Source organism: Leptosomus discolor, chromosome Z (genome assembly GCF_034619465.1).
Source record: "Leptosomus discolor isolate bLepDis1 chromosome Z, bLepDis1.hap2, whole genome shotgun sequence".
NCBI classification, from domain to species: domain Eukaryota; kingdom Metazoa; phylum Chordata; class Aves; order Leptosomiformes; family Leptosomidae; genus Leptosomus; species Leptosomus discolor.
In genome coordinates this window covers 63,148,648-63,166,799 of record NC_141419.1, presented here as the reverse complement: position 1 = coordinate 63,166,799, position 18,152 = coordinate 63,148,648, and the positions used below count along the sequence as shown (strand labels likewise).

The following is an 18,152-nucleotide window of genomic DNA, read 5'->3' as shown; positions in this document are numbered from 1 at the left end:
GTAATTTACAAATGTAATGCTATTTTCTGAAAGTGAAACACAATTTCTGGAGTGGAAGTAACTGGACAAAGTGGCTGTAACATACTTCTGTGAATCTGTCACGATCCACCAAGCTCATCTTTCACAGATTTCAGTATGAAGAACAGAAAAACACGAACTGCAATCTGAACACTTGCCTAAATATTTTAGCACAAGAGAGGCTGGCTTATGTGTTTTCTGTCACAGCAGAACTCGACACAGTCTATGCCAGCTTTGTTTAGGGATATGGTAAGCTTTTTGTTCACTTCCAAAAATTCTGAAATGTCACTCCCACATTGATACAGCTCTGAACAAGCTAATCTAGTGGCAAAACAAGAAGAACAGAAACAAATACAATTCTATTTAAACCGCAGAACTCAGGTAACAATAAAAACAGCAAATAGAAAAACAATTCTTTAATCTCTGTAGGAAGCTAGCTGTCAGCAACTTAGAGCCCCATTCTAACTAATCTATCAAATAAATGGTATTATAACATGTAATACATATATTCAATAAATTTAAGTCACATTTTTCCGCTCTTAATCTGGAGAATAAAAGTATACAGGAAAATGTGTTTCACAGTATATAGTCTTTAAAAAATTCTGAGTAGAAACACAGAATGGACCCGTTCTCCATGAATGAAACCATAATCTTTAGAAAAGTTAATGTTCGTAAAAGTATTGAACAAATCAACTGTTCACAACGTTGTTCACAATTAATATGTTTACGTACGTGCCCATGTTCACAACAACATGGGGAAATTCTTCTATAGGAGGGAAAGACAATCTGGATTAGGCTCACCTGCTAAGAAAACCTTTCTTACTCTGTTAAGGAAGTCTTTTATATTCCATTGACTGATTTTGCAGAAACTGACAAAGGGATTCAGATACAGAAACACAATAAAATCACGGACATCTGAAGGCTAGTACCAAGCAGTCAGTAACAATGGGTTCTGTTTTCTCCAGGGACTGTAAGCAGTCACGTAGTACATGTCATAAACTGCCAAAAGTGCACGTGCCAACAGTTCACATAAGAACTTATAAGCGATAAGTGAAAAGAGAAATGTGAATAATAGCCTATTTAAGAATGACCTCTTTTGGAGGCTAACAGTGGACTATCATGGTCTCTATGAAGTCATGCTGCTGCTGAGTGCTGCTGTATGGGACATGCTACAGCTCCAGTATGACCTGGAGTCAAAGGCAGCCAAGTGGTATGCTACAATTGATATCCCTAACACATCCTTCTTGATCTCCTTGGCAGTAGACCACAGGCCACAGTCTGCTTTCACTTGGAGGGGTGTCCAGTGCACCTGGAATTGATTGACCCAGGCGTGAAAACACAGACCTAATATTTTCCATGCTCGCTATTTTGCTGTATGTGTTAAAGACCGGGTTTGGCTTTTGCAGTTACAACGATCGAGTAATGAATACTCTGACCAGGAATAAAAGGGCCCTGCCTCTGGCCAGCTGGAAGAAAGGGAGAATTGGGTTTACTGGACTGTGGGGGTTTGATGGCCTAGCACATCAGCCCCATGGGAGATAGCTCATGCCATAGCACTTGGGTCTGTCTGAAGAGGACCAGATGTGGAAAAAATATGCTTTACACCACAGCCAGGGATCATAGTCCCTGGGTGCCAAAAAGGACTGTAGTGATTTAACCCTAGCTGGCAAGTAAGCCCTTTACAGCCCCTTGCTTGCTCTTCCCCGTGGGATGGGGGGGAAGAATCAGAAGAGTAAAAGTGAGAAAACTCGTGCATTGAGATAAAGACAGTTTAACAGGTAAAGCAAAAGCCGAGCATGTAAGCAAAGCCAAACAAGGAATTCATTCACCACTTCCCATTGGCAGGCAGGGGTTCAGCCATCTCCAGGAAAGCAGGACTCCATCACATGTAACAGTTACTCAGGAAGACAAATGCCATCACTCCAAATGTTCCCCCCCTTCCTTCTTCTTCCCCCAGCTTTATATGCTAAGCATGATGTCATATGGTATGGAAAATCCCTGTGGCCAGTTGGGGTCAGTTGTCCCAGCTGTGTCCCCTCCCAACTTCTTGTGCACCCGAAGCCTACTTGCTGGTGGGGCAGTGTAAGAAGCAGAAAAGGCCTTAACACTGTGTAAGAACTGCTCAGCAAGAACTAAAGCATCTCTGTGTTATCAACAGTGTTTGCAGCACAAATCCAAAACACAGCCCCATACCAGGCAGAATGAAGAAAGTGAACTCTATCCCAGCCAAACACGGTACAATAGCAAAGTCTAATGCATATTTAAGATTTGCAAGTGAGAAGAAAACACACAAGACAGTATGTTAAAAATGAATTCAGCAAAATATGCTAATAGAAATCATAAAAAAATGCTGCCAGTGTTAAACACCAGAAGTATCTAATTCAAATAATATTGCTCTTTTGAAACACTTTTGTATTACCATCAATACATACCTGCAGACAATAAAGAAATTTTCTAAGTTGTATTTCTTCCTAAAGCCAGTAACACAGCAAAAATGGCAAAAGGTACGTAAATGAAAAAAAGATGTAAAGAAGCTCCTTCTCAAGCAACATGACCCTACTTTGATGTCTGAGCCAACTTCAAAGCTGGCGCTGCTCCAAGTCAGGGATTAGACTAGGTAACCTCCAGAAGTTCCATCAACCTAGATTATGCTATGTTTCTAAGATTGTGGATTGGAGAAAGGAACTTGATGATGGAAAAGGATGTTCAGGGAAGCAGGAAATGCACAATAATGTACAGAAAAGAGGCTAAAGAAGCAGCAAACGTAGACAATGTTACTCTCCTTCCTCTGCCTCTCCTCATTTCTTTGGAAAAAGAAATATTTATTTTATTAAACAGGGAGCTTTTGCTAGAGAGTTTTACCACTTTTGGAAGAAGGGGCAGGCAACTCAAGAAGAGTACAGGGATCTCATTAGGTCATACAGAGAGAAAATTAGAAAGGCAAAAGCCCAGCTAGAACTCAATCTGGCCACTATCGTAGGAGATAACAGAAAATGTTTTTACAAATACATTAACAACAAAAAGAGAGCCAAGGAGAATCTCCATCCTTTATTGGATGCAGGGGGGAACATTGCCACTAAGAACAGGGAACAGGCTGAGGTACCCAGTGCCTTCTTTGCCTCAGCCTTTAATAGTCAGACCAGTTATCCTCAAGGTAATCAGCCTCCTGAGCTGGAAGACCGGGACAGAGAACAGAATAAACCCCCCACAATCCAGGAGGAAGCAGTTAATGACCTGCCACGCTACCTGGACACTCACAAGTCTATGGGGCCAGACGGGATCCACCCGAGAGTACTGAGGGGGCTGGCGGAGGAGCTGGCCAAACCACTCTCCATCATTTATCAGCCGTCCTGGTCAACAGGGGAGGTCCCAGACAACTGGAGGCTTGCCAATGTGACACCCATCTACAAGAAGGGCTGGAAGGAGGATCCGGGGAACTACAGGCCCGTCAGCCTGACGTCGGTACCAGGGAAGATTATGGAGCAGTTCATCTTGAGCTGTGCTCACATGGCATGTGCAGGACAACCAGGGGATCAGGCCCAGGAAGCATGAGTTCATGAAGCGCAGGTCCTGCTTGACCAAGCTGATCTCCTTCTATGACCAGGTGGCCCATCTAGTCAATGAGGGGAAGGCTGTGGATGTCATCTACCTGGACTTTAGTAAAGCTTTTGACCACAGTCTCCCACAGCATTCTCCTAGAGAAGCTGGTGGCTCATGGCCTAGACGGGTGCACTGTTCGCTGGGTAAAAAACTGGCTGGACGGCCGAGCACAGAGAGTGGTGGTGAATGGAGTTCAATCCAGCTGGTGGCCAGTCATAGGTGGTGTTCCCCAGGGCTCAGTATTGGGGCCGGTCTTGTTTAACATCTTTATCAATGATCTGGATGAGGGGATCAAGTGCACCCTCAGAAAGTCTGCAGAAGACACTAGATTGGGCAGGAGGGTAGGAAGGCTCTGCTGAGGGATCTGAACAGGCTGGATCGATGGGCCAAGGTCAATTGTATGAGGTTTAACAAGGCCAAGTGCCGAGTCCTGCACTTGGGTCACAACAACCCCAGGCAGCGCTACAGGCCTGGGGAGGAGTGGCTGGAAAGCTGCCCAGCAGAAAAGGACCTGGGGGTGCTGGTCAACAGGCGGCTGAACATGAGCCGGCAGTGTGCCCAGGTGGCCAAGAAGGCCAGCAGCATCCTGGCCTGTATCGGCAATAGTGTGGCCAGCAGGAGCAGGGAGGTGATCGTGCCCCTGTACTGGGCACTGGTGAGGCCGCACCTCGAATACTGTGTGCAGTTTTGGGGCCCTCACTACAAGAAAGACATTGAGCTGCTGGAGTATGTCCAGAGAAGGGCAACAAAGCTGGTGAGGGGTCTGGAGAACAGGTCTGATGAGGAGCGGCTGAGGGAACCGGGGTTGTTTAGTCTGGAGAAAAGGAGGCTGTGGGGAGACCTTATCATTCTCTACAATCACCTGAAAGGAGGTTGTAGTGAGGTGGGGGTCAGTCTCTTCTCCCAAGTCATGACAGGACAAGAGGAAATGGCCTCAAATTGTACCAGGGGAGGTTTAGATTGGACATCAGGAAAAATTTCTTTTCTGAAAGAGTGGTCAAACATTGGAACAGGCTGCACAGGGAAGTGGTGGAGCCACCATCCCTGGAGGCGTTTAAAAAACATGTAGATGTGGCACTTCAGGACACAGTTTAGTGGGCATGGGAGTATTAGGTCAAGGTTGGACTTGGTGATTTTCAAGATATTTTCCAACCTAATGATTCTATTCTATGATCCTACTATTTTCTTTAAATAATAACTACAGCTGCTGCACCTTTCTGTGCATTTGCCACTAGGATTGCAGCCGGGAAGACAGAAGCCCTGCCTTCTGTCCTGAGGACAGAAGTTACGTAGTACGTCCTATGGCCAGAACTTACCGATAAACGGAAAGGTACTTTTTCAAACAACACTATGCTGTATATGTAATTTCATGTAGGTTCAACTAAAACAATCACAAGAATTCTATTTACACAAAACCTCTGCCTTAATAAAAACAGTGAATTGAGCTTTCAATCCAAAAACTATTTTGACAATAAAAGAGCTCTGATTGAATAATTCTTCTGTCCAACTTAAAATACACTAGATGGTAGAATCTAACTGAAAACATACATTTAACTTCACTTTTAATAAACATTCAAATTCCGATCATTTGCCAACTTACATAGTTCCATTAGTGTAGACTGTGTCACCTCCCTCCACATACTGAACCTGGGCTGGGTAGACATGCTGTACCTGTTGCACAGTCTGCACTTGCTGTACCTGAAAACAAGAATACCAGAAATTTGGGATATTGTAAAGAAGGACCAATGCTTCAGTGCATCTAATGGCTTCTAAACAATATGGGCTATTTCTGTTCTTATAATTACTAAAGGTATGTCATAGCAATAGCAAAGAAAGTTATTGTTCTTACACAGGATTTGTGCTGTAAGTCTGGTAAATGGAGCCTTAACATTGAAGATGCACGCTCATGGAGCATACATACCTCAGTGCCAAAGACAGAACTAACAAGAAAGCATAACAGGGATGAAATGAAGTATGACTATACTTTGCATCAAGCTGAAGAACTACATTTTCTATGGAAGAAAGTATCATTTGGTGACATATATGTCTTTTCTTGTTCCATTTCAATCCTGAACAGCGCAGCTCAAATGTGTTGTGGTAAGTTTAGAAATAAAGGTTCACATTAAGGTCCTGTTTAACTGGAGTTAAGCTACTGCAATACAAGATTTTATTTCTAGTAATGTTTTGATCTGATGTACAATTATGGCTCAAACCCCAAATCTGAGTAACCCATTTCCCAGGATATCAAGAGTTATAACAAATTCCAAAAAAACCCTGGTTTTTCATCAATGAGCTAAGTAACAAAAGGTAGTAAGGCATGGATTATCTTCACACATATTGCTGAGACGACGTGACTGTTTTGTAAAAGAACACATATTCACAAATAAATTCCTTTGATTAATATACTATGTAGGGAAGCTCAGGTTGTGCAAATTTCCTCTCCAGCCTTATTTTTCTGTCTTCTGCCCCAGTAAAATATTAAGAATATTAAGAATTCTGTATTTTACATCTGCCATCATTCAGAGAAGCTATTTTTGGTTCAAGAGCAGTCCAGAATCTAAAAGGTGCAAAAGGACTTAAAGACTTCACAGACTGGCACAATTTTACCCTAGAAACTGAATCAAGAAAGTGAAAATGCACATATTTAGTAAATAGATTTAACATAAACTACTTTTAGGTGACTGCCATTTTTCTTAGGTATTTTGTTATAAGGCAACTTCAGTCTGATCCAGTTGGTCCTAAGGACTTCAAACACCGTAATCCCAGACGAATCTGGGTTTTATGCATTTGATGGATCATCTCCCAGTAGTCTTTGAGAATACCCTGGTTTAACACCTTCAACTCCACTGTATTTTAAGAAGTTCTGTAAATAAGGACATTTTTCCTAGTCTTTTATAGTACTGACTCAGACTGTGGAACGAACATCTAGATTTTCATGGAAACCTCCCCTTAGCTTAACATTAAAACCTGAATTCTGAAAAAACCAACATACCCAATGTTCTGAACGCACCCATACTAGCAAGATAGAAAATCTGATGTCTCTGTCCATTAACAGCAATGAGACACATGATGTTTAAAGTATCTATTAAAATCCAAAGTTTTATGATTTCCCACATGAATCATCACATAAATTGACAAATATACCTGAAATATAAACCCTCACTTTCAAAAAAGATACATTAAAGATGTTTCTAACTATTAAGGTAAGGTACAGATGTGCACATTTCCTCTCCTAAGAATATTTATTTATTCAACAGAAAGATTCAGTTCTGAAAGTCAACAGAAAACACTGATACAAAACATGCATGTTACCAGGCTTTAGAACAATTTTTTGAATTAAAACCCAAAGAGCTGTATTGTACCAACATCTTTTCAAATAATTAAACTACTTCTACTGCCATCACCTTTGAATTCATAACTTAAATTAATTCAAATCATAATTTCACGGCATGGGCTTGATCCATATCCACTATAAGAACAGTAAGCCTGTAAGCTTAGTACCTCTCAATATTCAAATTTGCCAATCTGTGACAAAACCATCTACTCATGCAATGATTGGCTAAAATGTGCATGTCCTTTACTGTGAAACATATATGCAACATATTATGATAGTTCTTAAGTCTGCCTCTAAAAGTATTTCTTCTTGGGTGACTCAAGTTCTATGACTTTTACAGGAGAAGAGGAGTCATTGTCGATTGGTCTATTACAGAGCACCAAACTAATCTACTTAACCTATATACTGAGAAAATATCTTGAAAGCAGGCTTTGTCCTTAAAACCAGCAATTTGTCACCTGCCATGTAATGCATATGCTCCATTTTCTGTCCCACTAGTACAGCTGGGAGAACACTGGAAATTATTCTGTAGTCAGTATGAATTCCATGTTCTTGTCCAACCTCTCCCAAAACACATTTCGTTCCCTGTTCGCACACACACTGGATATGGCTTACTTCTTACTAAAAAAACCCACACTACTTTTCTATCAATAAAGGAAATGTGATTTTCTCCCTGCATACTGATAAAATAGAACCCTACAGTACGCACCCACAAAAAAAAACTTAAAAACTTCCTATTAGTAAATGCAGGTCACATTCCCATTCTAGACAAGGTATAATATTCTCCCATTAATCTCGGATACAAGCTGCTACCATTTCAAAAACAGGTTCAGCACAGTGCAATACCTTTACCATAGAACTGAGGGGATACTGCAGGGACAAAGCAGTACAGAGTGTATGAAAACTCAGTGTCTATGGGACAGGAAACTAAAAAATTCAAAACATGTTTATTTTCTGATTTGGAACAATGACAACAATGTCCTGGGTTACAGTGTAAAATGTGCCAAAAGAAAAAAAGTATTCTATTACCATCTTCAGGAGCTGTTGAGACCAGGTGAGGCGGTGCTCCCTGCCTCCCCCCTCTGGACTATCTCCTGTCAATGGGCACAACAATGCCTTATCGCCTGACCCATCGGTAACTCGCTCCTGGGCTATCTCCTGTTAATGGCCCATCAAGGAACTGCCTCACGACTCCCCATCCCATTGTGAGATGCTCCGCCCGGGGGGAAAGAGCCAAGCAGTCCATGCCAAACAAAAACTGAGATTTCGAACACCCTAGCAGCCTTCTTCCACTGGATTCCCAGAGGAGTTCCCCCCTCCCCCCCCCCCCCCCCCCCGCACTGGAGTTGCAGAGGACAAGAGCTACCTACCTACCACTGGATCTTCGGAGGAAGACCAGACTCTTTTACCTGATCGCTGCTTCCACAGAACTACACCCATCGCTTAAGGAGGAGTGCAGCCAGCATCTTATCGGACTGCTACTGCCACCCTAACAGGGTGTCAGGTTGTATTCCTGACTCTGTCAGTGTAAACCAGTGGGTTGTTTGTTTTTTTCCCCTGCCTTGTGTTATATACATATATATATACACATATATACATATATATATTAGTAAAGAATTGTTATTCCTATTCCCCATATCTTTGCCTGAACGCCCGTTAATTTCAAAATGATAATAATTTGGAGGGAAGGGGGTTGCATTTTCCATTTCAAGGGAGGCTCCTGCCTTCCTCCGCAGACACCTGTCTTTCAAACCAAGACAAACAAGAAATTAATTTACCATAAAAAAAAATCAAAAAATGTTAACATTAAAATTTTCACTAATTAATTTCAAATTTTCACCAATTTTTATATAAATTCTTTATTAGGCTAATACACAGTACTACTAGAAATGCCATGACTGTATGCAAATAAAGTAACTTATTTTTTAAATCAACATTTAAGAATGGATACACTACAGTGCTATTAAAACATCTTATATACTTTTGTAGATCAAAATGTTTTCCCTGTAAATTTTAACAATGAAGTTCAACACAAAAGTGCCACTGAATTAGGTTAATGCTTTTCCCATACAGTAATAAAAAAAGACAGTTTATAAGAAAAGTTACTTTGCTTCAGCTTCTCTGAAACTCAGTACTCCTACGGTTAAATTGACTATCATGCCCAAGGTAGCTTTAGTCACTACACTGTATTGCAACATAACAACCTTAACATAGGGAAAGTTAGAGGTAAATATTTTTCCTGTCAAGCAATGACAAATAAAATAACCAAGCAGCCTTTAGGATGGCCTTGTATATGAAAATTCTGCCATGCTGAAAATCTTTGTTACATGGTATCTCCAATACTAATTTTATTTCCTGTTTTACTTCATTTTGGGAAAAACTTTTTCATGAGAATTAAATCTATTGCCTCTGGATTTTCTTTTTAATCTTCAATGGAAGGAAGGAATGAAATGCATATACCTACTCTCTACAAGCACAAAATTGTTTGACAGAAAGTTGGTTATGAGTAAATAAAACACCACCAAAAAATTAATAATTTTTTTGCAAATTGTAAAAAAAAAAATTCTTTCTTCTCATCTCTTTTATTTATCATTTTCCTTGCACTTTTTATTAAGATGTTAAAGGAATTGTATAAGCTATGTTCTTTAGTTTTGGGGGCAGAGCAGAAACTGGATATCACAGAGAGAATACTAACAGAGATCTCAACCTAAATGGCCTGCTCCAAGAATTAAATGATTCAGGCTGAAAACAGAAAGCACAATGAAATATTTATGAAAAAGTGACAGTATGCAGCTTCAAAAATTGTATGTTCTGGGGTGAACTGGTGAGTTAGTCATGGTAATTGTTGTTATTGTCTGCCTGGAAAACAGAAAATTAACTGACTACTATAGGAAATAATGAGTTAAGTAGGGTGAGACAGGAGATCTTTCATTCCTCTTGCTTCAGTGATTCTAGTCTGAAATAAATAACTGGATTAGATGTAAGCAGCTGAAATGTTCCAGGAGAACAAGGAAGCAAATGAAAACTTACTTTAATATACATGTGTCAGAGAATAACGGAAGATAGGTGAGGAGGATTGTAAACACGCTCAAGTGACTTGCAGCTGGGGTGTCGAAAAACACAGATATCACATTAACTGTCATTTAGTTCTGTGTGTTTGACAAGTAGAACATCTGTGATCAGATAACATAGGCCTGCGATGGACTCGGAGGCAACTTATCAAGCACGCTTGAGATTCCTGCCCAGCTGTAGGAAAGATCAAAGCACAGTGGAAAAATATGCCTGCTAAATCCCTGATAAAACAGGCAAAAAGCAGCAGGTTGGTGAGGCTTTTGCTAGCTAGCAGGATCGAGCTCCGCAGTGCCAGTGTCCCAGCTTACATGCCTCTGCCTGGGTGCTGCTGCAGAGATCCCCCAGATGACGAGGTAACAAGAATAAATTTACTCTTTGTCTTTCATCTGTGGTTCTGTAGATGCTCCTGTGTCCTGCCTGTGTTGGCTCACACAACATGCAATTATAATTACTAGTTGAAGGTGAAAAAAAAGGAAAATAAATTATATTCTTAATTATACTACCTCAGAGGAACAAATGAGGGACTAAGTTATACTGTATCTATGAGTTTGTCAACAAAAATGAAGTGCGTAAAAGCATATTGAAATGCAGAAAAATACTGAAGTATAAAAACAAAATTTAAGAGAGAGTTTTGTTTTCCAATAAAAAGTGCTTATGTTCAAAGTACTACTAAGCAAAGAGTAAAACAACACAGCAAAATATATAAGGATTTTTAAACTCCATTTTAAAAAGAACATACAATTATCCACAGTGCCTATGTAAACAACTTGCATGTGCATCATTTTCTGCTCTCAGAGACAAAAATAATTTTTGTACCTTCATTAGCCTGGATTACTTTTGGCAAGCAACATATAAATAGCACATGCTGTAATATTCTAAGCACATTCTTATTTATATAATGGTTAATGTCAGTTTCTGATTATGTTTTTCATACGGTAAACAGGATTTTGCATCAAGAGCAATTTTGATTAGCAGAAGTCTGCATCTCCATTTAATGATACAATGCTTCGTGAATGCAATGGTCATCATCTATGATCATGAAGAAATGCTTTGCTCTACTTCTGGTGCATAGACATACTTTTATAAAATAGATTATATGACTATTTTTAGTTTTATTTCTCCAATCCTTCTAAATGGCATGACATAAACCACAAAGTGAGGTTAATTTGGAATAATCAGAAGCTTACTGCAATGTGCTATAGAGTGCCTGTTCAAAAACCAATAATACATTAGTTAAAAATCCCTGTATCTGAGGAAACAGAAGACTAAGAAAATTCCTCAGACTATTAAAATGTAATTTAATTACCCTCCCACCTTGTCAGTCCTTTTGTTGTTGCTTTTTGCTTACATGTGGACATGTTTGTCCCCTTACCATTCCCCTCTATCCCATCTCAACAGTGACAGCTGCTGTGCTGCATGAAACCAGCTCCCACCAGCAACACTTTTACCAAAGGGGAAGCCCAGGTTTTCATTAATGGTACCTTTTTATCCTATTTTTGGAGCATCACAGCAGACTTTTTTTTTTTTTTTTTTGTGAGCTCCATATTTATACCAGCTATATGCAAATTAGGGATTTGTTAAGCAGAAAACACCAAAAGTTGCTCTTTCGCTGTTTGCTTCAAAGACAGGATGCTTCAGTACAAACACAGCTGTAAGAAAAAGGCTGTTAATACACACATTTATTCAGCTTGCTCTTCTTCACGGCAAAAGCACTTCATTTTGAAAAAGATACCATACATTTTGGGACCATAAATAAAACACCAATGCCATGAAAACAATCCCAAATCAATGCATGCATGCGGTGTCACGTAAGTATGCTGTATATACAAGAATGGAAATATGGGAAACAAAGACATTACTAGGAAAACTGAAATACTATACACTGTTTTAATATTAATTTAAAATAAATTCATTTTAAATGGCATTGTTCACTAGAAAGTACTAATGAATTACTGTAAACATGATAATACAGAAGTTTCAGCTTACACCAAATTGTTGCATACACAGAGACACTCATGTTACAGCACCTTTGAATTTAACAAAATTCAAGCACCCTATTGGTTTAGTACATACACAAGAGAATACAATCCAAACGCGAATATTCACACATATTTTTCAATACAACTGACATTATTAAGTATGTCTCCTATAAATCACAGGAAAAACCAAAAGCATATCTTATATACTATGCACCTAAAATCTTCCCTCCAACTTTCAACATTGGTAACTTTGAACCTCCAGAAATAGTAAGCCCTCCTCTGCTATGAAAAGAATGACTTCATGAAATTAGCCCTTTTTCTCCTGATTTTCTTTAGGCAAATTGGCCCATTCCTATCAAATATACACCAAGGCAGTATTAACTTCAGGCAAATGCGACCTATACGCAGATAATTCCTCAGGGCAGATCACACCTACTATTTCCTCAACACAGTGATTGTTTCGGTGTTTCATATTCCTTTTCTTTTTAACCCTACAACTGAAATTACCTATCCCACCTACATTCTTCATGACATTTCCTGCTGACATACCACATTCCATCCCTGGAGACATTCAAAACCCGCCCGGATGCAGTCCCGTGCCACCCGTTCTAGGCAAGCCTGCTTTAGCAGGGGGGTTGGACTAGATGATCTCCAGAGGTCCCTTCCAACCCCTGCCATGCTGTGATTCACATCCTCACTCTTCCTTTTCTCTTCTCCACACATCCACTTCTGTAATCTATCCTCTCTCTTTACAGAAATCTCCCATACATACCATGTTTTAATCACTGCAATACTGTCTGCACTGGATTTCCCAACATCCTGGTTGCATCTTCAATTCCTGCAAAATTTCTTGGCAGGGTTAATCCCTTATCCTTTCTTTGGGAAACATTATGCTGATTCCTACAGTCACTGATAAGAGTCATTTGGAAAAAAAAAAATCTAATATATCCACAAGGAAAAACAATCCAAAATAATGATGGTGTATTCAATGAAAGGGAATACTCAGAAGCAGCAGTAGTGAAGGAGATGTATGTAAGGTTGATTGAGGACAGTTTTACACACGTAGGTAGTGTAACAAAAAAATTCAGTTTCCTCTTCTCATTAAGGTATAATCAAGCAAGAAAAAAAACCCAATCTGCTCCTGGGCTGCTGTCTTTTGACATGAGTTTTACATTAATAAAGGGCAACTAGAGTAACTGTAGAAAAGATGCACACAGTCAGTGACAAAGATTAATACACTATTTAAATGGGAAAATAAGAAGCCAGTTCGATCCCAGATGTTTTCAGAAAGGTAGAAACTTGGCAAAAGCTGAGTTTATAAAAAACAACGCCCTGCACATTCTTCATTTGCTTGTGACAAAAGTAGAACAGAAATGCATAGAAGATCCTAATCATATAGTTCAATCAATCCAATGAGTAGAACTACAATACTATAAAGTACTTTACATGCCCTTAACTGGTTACCAATCTTCCGTCCTTCAGAGTGATCAGTATTTCACAGGGATAAAATTCAGTATGTAATATTAGACTACCATATGTAAAACCTATTTGCTTAAAACAAGCAACTGTGTAGCACTACCAAATTGTCACCTTTTATCTGAAAAGCTGAAATACCAGAATAACAAAGAACAAATCAGATAAAGTACACCTAATAAACATATGTCATCATGAAAGAACATAAAAATCAGACAAATTATCCAGATAATATTTCATAAAGAAAAAAAGTCTTGCACTTCACAAACCTGACAAAAGAATTAACCAGACAAAATCTCCTACAAAGGTTAGCTATGTTCAAGTGTCATGGAAGCTTCAATTAAAACCTAACATAGTATTCAAAAGCCTCTGTCCTAATCAACGTTCAAGTAAAGAGAGAGTGAGCTATTTAACAGTCTGAACTCAGAAGAAAGTATTTCAAGCAACTCTTGATTCACTAGTGGTGAATTCTGAGCAAAAACACAAAGACATGCATTTAAATAAAATTTTGTAAGTCCAAATTCAATGCTTTTCTGAATCTTTTAAAAACAAGCTTGCATCCTGAAAGATACAGGAAGATATAAGTAGAAACTATAGTAATGGAACTATGAGGCATTACAAATTCAGTCTGCACACCAGCAAAAAAATGTCAGTGAAATGTATGAGACTGTGGGACACATACATAAAAATGCACCACCTGGCATTTTAGAACTAAACTTAACAAATGCTGAAGAATCTCATTTAGAGAAAAGTCCTCCACTGGCACAGAAACAAATTACACTGTTTAATAATCTACGTCTAGTTCTTGTATTGTTGACTCTGAAACTGTGAAGTCAGTTTTTCTGAAGACAGAAAAACAATGTCAGATGCCACCCAGAGTACCCATCACATGGACATGGAATTTCTGTGTATTCTGGAAAAGTCTTGGACAGCTGTCATGGCTTTCACATTCAGTCCCTGTTTTCTACCTCCATACTCTTCCTTTTTTCCTCCCCATTTTCTTCTGCCACAACTCCTTCCAAAGCTTGTGGGTGCTGCATAGGTAAGTGACTGTCTCGTGAAACAGAGGTGTGCACTGAGCCGGCTGCTACAGAAGTCTTCTTACTTCCCTGGCAAATGTACATCATGAATTACCTATTGTTATACCACAAACACTTTCATGACATTGTACAAAGATCTGTAGGAATTTCAAACCTAGAGATGCAAAGGACAGTGCTTTTCATTTTTATATTTGTATTGCACTTCCTTGGATGTCCAAATTAAAGGAGAAATGATATAGCAAATAATACCAGAAACATATTCATTATTTAAAAGTAAAAATGTAAATATTTACCTACATAAATTAAAGTAAATTTCTATGCACTATTACATGAATTCCATAACAATCTACAGTTAGAATCATGTATGTGTACTACTGGTGCTTGTCAGATGCTTGTCAGGTGCTTGTCAGATCCTGAAAACAGCTTGTACTTCTCTAGCTATTTAAATTCCAGCTAAATAAAATTGATAAAAGCAGAGTAAAAGAATTAATTTAGCAGCCTTGTACAAAATCAAGTTCTTCACTACATTGTGAAAAACCATCCTTCATGAATTGGTTTTTTTTTAATCTTCCCAAAACTAACAGCCACCTACCTGTTGCTGAACTGGTACTTGCTGTACTACCTGTGTGGGCACTGCTGCCTGGCCAGCCACAGATGTCTGTAAAGTCACAGTTGAACCTGTATCCGACCCAGTCTCTGATGTCTGCATCGTGATCTCTGAATAAAATTAAGATGTAAAATTAAAAGGTTAGTGCATTAATTTTTTTATTTTGTCACTTACATTACCACACTAATTTGCCGCTTCTACAGATCTTAAAACTAGGTAATACCAATCTTGGTATGAGCCGAAACATTCTTCCCCCTACTAGCATATGAGTTAGTATAAATGGATTTTTATCTTACCTATATTCAAAATATCTTTTATTTACATGTGCAAAAACATGTACCACTTCTCTGAGTTTTGTCACTTCAGGAATAACTCAGAAAAATCAGCAGAAAATCTTCTCTCAGCTTGTAAATAACCATTCATCATTCAAAACTGTTTTTTCTCTGGCTTAGTCAATTACACGAAAAATGCTATACATTTAAAGTCAAAGCCAAACTTCTAGCGGGCCACTGAATGAAGGGCTGTAATCTGGAAAGTAAACTCTGAAAAGCATTTAATGAGTCACAGTGAAAAAGCAACTCAAATAACCTTCTTCAGTAGAAAGCATTAAAGTAACCAGTGTAGCAACTTTTTGACACTAACACCACACAGAAACACACGGCAGAAAATGCCTGAGATCGTGGCCCTGCTATTTAAAGGGAACAATGGAAATTTTGCTAGAATACAGAAATGCTTTAAGAATCAAGGAAAAAAATGCCTTACAAAGAAAACTCATCAGAAAGACAACCAAGGATGACTTGTGCCTTCATGGGAAACACAGACTGTCAACTACAGGATTCCTCAATTTTCACAGCAGAAATTACAATACAATTGACTGGGTGACAAACCAAAATTTATTCAAAATTAGGAATTACACTTTTCTTTGCTAATTTCTTTTAAGCAGTGGATGATTAACTGGTGAAAATAATAACCAGACAAGGCAGGTTCTTCTTCACCTGGTACCTTCAAAACAGAAGACTCTCTGCTTCTGTGAAGAACTACAGTAAACAAATACAAATTACTAGGCTGTAAACTACATGTTCTGTGATCTAAAAATTTTACTGCCCTTAATATCTGTTAATCTATATTAGCTACAGAATACTTTGGCAACCTGAGGACCAATGTCACTAAAAATGAGTAGCATTATAACGCATAATAAAAGAGATCTATATGAAAAAATTTACAAATACTTAGAATGACCTATCCAGGTGATTTTTCAGTTTAACTCAACTGACCCAGGTGGCTGACAGGGAAGAAAACAGACTTTAATTCCCCCACTCCCCAACAAATAATAAACTCCCCCAGAAAAACCCTACAATATTTTTTGAGACAAAACCATAATAAAAAATGTGTCTATTCAGGAGCACACCAATATATAGGAGAAGGAATTCACTACTGTACTAAAAAACTTCAGAGCCTCTCAGAAAATTCAGTGTTCTCATTGCTTGACAGCTGAACCAGCTACAACAGACCTTCCTTTCAAGGCTGGGTTCCACAGCACTTTAAGCTGATTTAACTCCAACTACCATTGACTCATTAAAATGTGGTCAGTGCAAAGCAGGAAATGGTATATAAAATTGGAGTGGCAGCAGGGGATAAGGGGAGGACCTTGCCAACTGGGACCATCATTGCTTTAAACTCCATGGAACCATGCCTATGGCACCTGACAGATTTAACTATTTCTTCTCAAATATTCAGAAAGACTGATAAATCATTGATCAAACTTACTTCAGATTAATCAATAGAGTCTCAGAGTTATCATGTTGACTGAAACCTCTACTTCTTTCCAGCATGTCCAAGAAGAATCAGGATACAAAATGAAAAGAAAATAGGAACAGAACTTCACAGAGGAATCTTGAAATAGTAAAAATCCCAACCATAAAAATGGATGTCCACAGCATAAATATGGACAAGCTGAAAGTCACTGTGCTGCTAGAAAGCCACGACCTGGTTGCCATTACTGAAACTTGGTGGGATGAATTCCATGACTGGAGTGCAGCCGTTGATGGCTACAGGCCTGTTCAGAAGGGAGAGGCAAGGAAGGAGGGGAAGAGGGGTTGCCTTCTACATCAAGAAATGGATAGAGTGTGAAGAGCTGTCTCTGAAGAACAGCCACGAGCAGGCTGAAAGCTTACGAGTAAGAATTAGAGACTGAGGCAACAAAGGGAACCTTGTGGTTAGTGTCTACTACAGGCCATCTGATCAAGGGGAGCCTAGTGATGAAACCTTCCTAATCCAGCTACAGGAGGCTTTGTGCTCACAGGCTCTTGTCCTGCTGGGGGACTCCAGCCACCCCAACATTTGCTGGAAAAGTAGCACAGAAAGACGCAGGAAATCCTGGAGACTCCTAGAGTGCATGGAAGATAACTTCTTAAGCCAGATAATAGACAGCCCTACCAGAGGGGATGCCACACTGGACCTGCTGGTCACCAATCCAAGTAAGCTAATCAATGATGTCAAGATGGGTGCAGCCTGGGCTGCAGTGATCATGCACTGGAGGAGTTCATAGTCCTGAGGGATATGGGCCAGGCAAAGAGTAAAGTCAGAACCCTGAATTTTAGGAAAGTAAAATTCCAGCTCCTCAGGGAGTCAGTCAATAGGACCCCTGGGAAACTGCCCTCAGGGACAAGAGCTGGCAGATTTTTAAGGATGCTTTCCATAGAGCACAAGAGCTCTTGTTCCCTAACTGTAAGAAATCAGGAAAGGAAGGCAAGGGACCAGCATGGCAGAGTCAAGACCTGCTGGGCAAACCAAAGGGCAAGAAGGAAATGCACGATCAGTGGAAGCAGGGACAGGTATCCTGGCAAAAGTACAAGGACACTGCCCGGTTGTGCAGGGATGGGGTCAGGAAGGCCAAGGCGCAGCTGGAGCTGAACTTGGCGAGGGACACAAAGGACAATAAGAAGGGCTTCTACAGGTATGCCAATCCGAAAAGGAAGGTCAAAGAAAGCATACCCCCCAACAAGCAAGGCTGGCAAACTGGTAACAAC

The 18,152-nt window shown here is 39.5% G+C and overlaps 1 protein-coding gene across 1 annotated transcript in view; it reads right to left on the bottom strand.

The window, feature by feature from the left end:
* The window catches only part of RFX3 (regulatory factor X3), a 139,847-nt gene that overhangs the window by 48,187 nt on the left and 73,508 nt on the right, over positions 1-18,152 (bottom strand). Inside the window, exons 2-3 of the mRNA XM_086480490.1 lie at positions 15,109-15,233; positions 5,219-5,316 (exon numbers count right to left, since the gene is read on the bottom strand). Of these exons, the coding sequence (XP_086336616.1) occupies positions 5,219-5,316; positions 15,109-15,225 (215 nt within the window). The 5' untranslated portion in view covers positions 15,226-15,233. The remainder of the gene's footprint in view (positions 1-5,218; positions 5,317-15,108; positions 15,234-18,152) is intronic.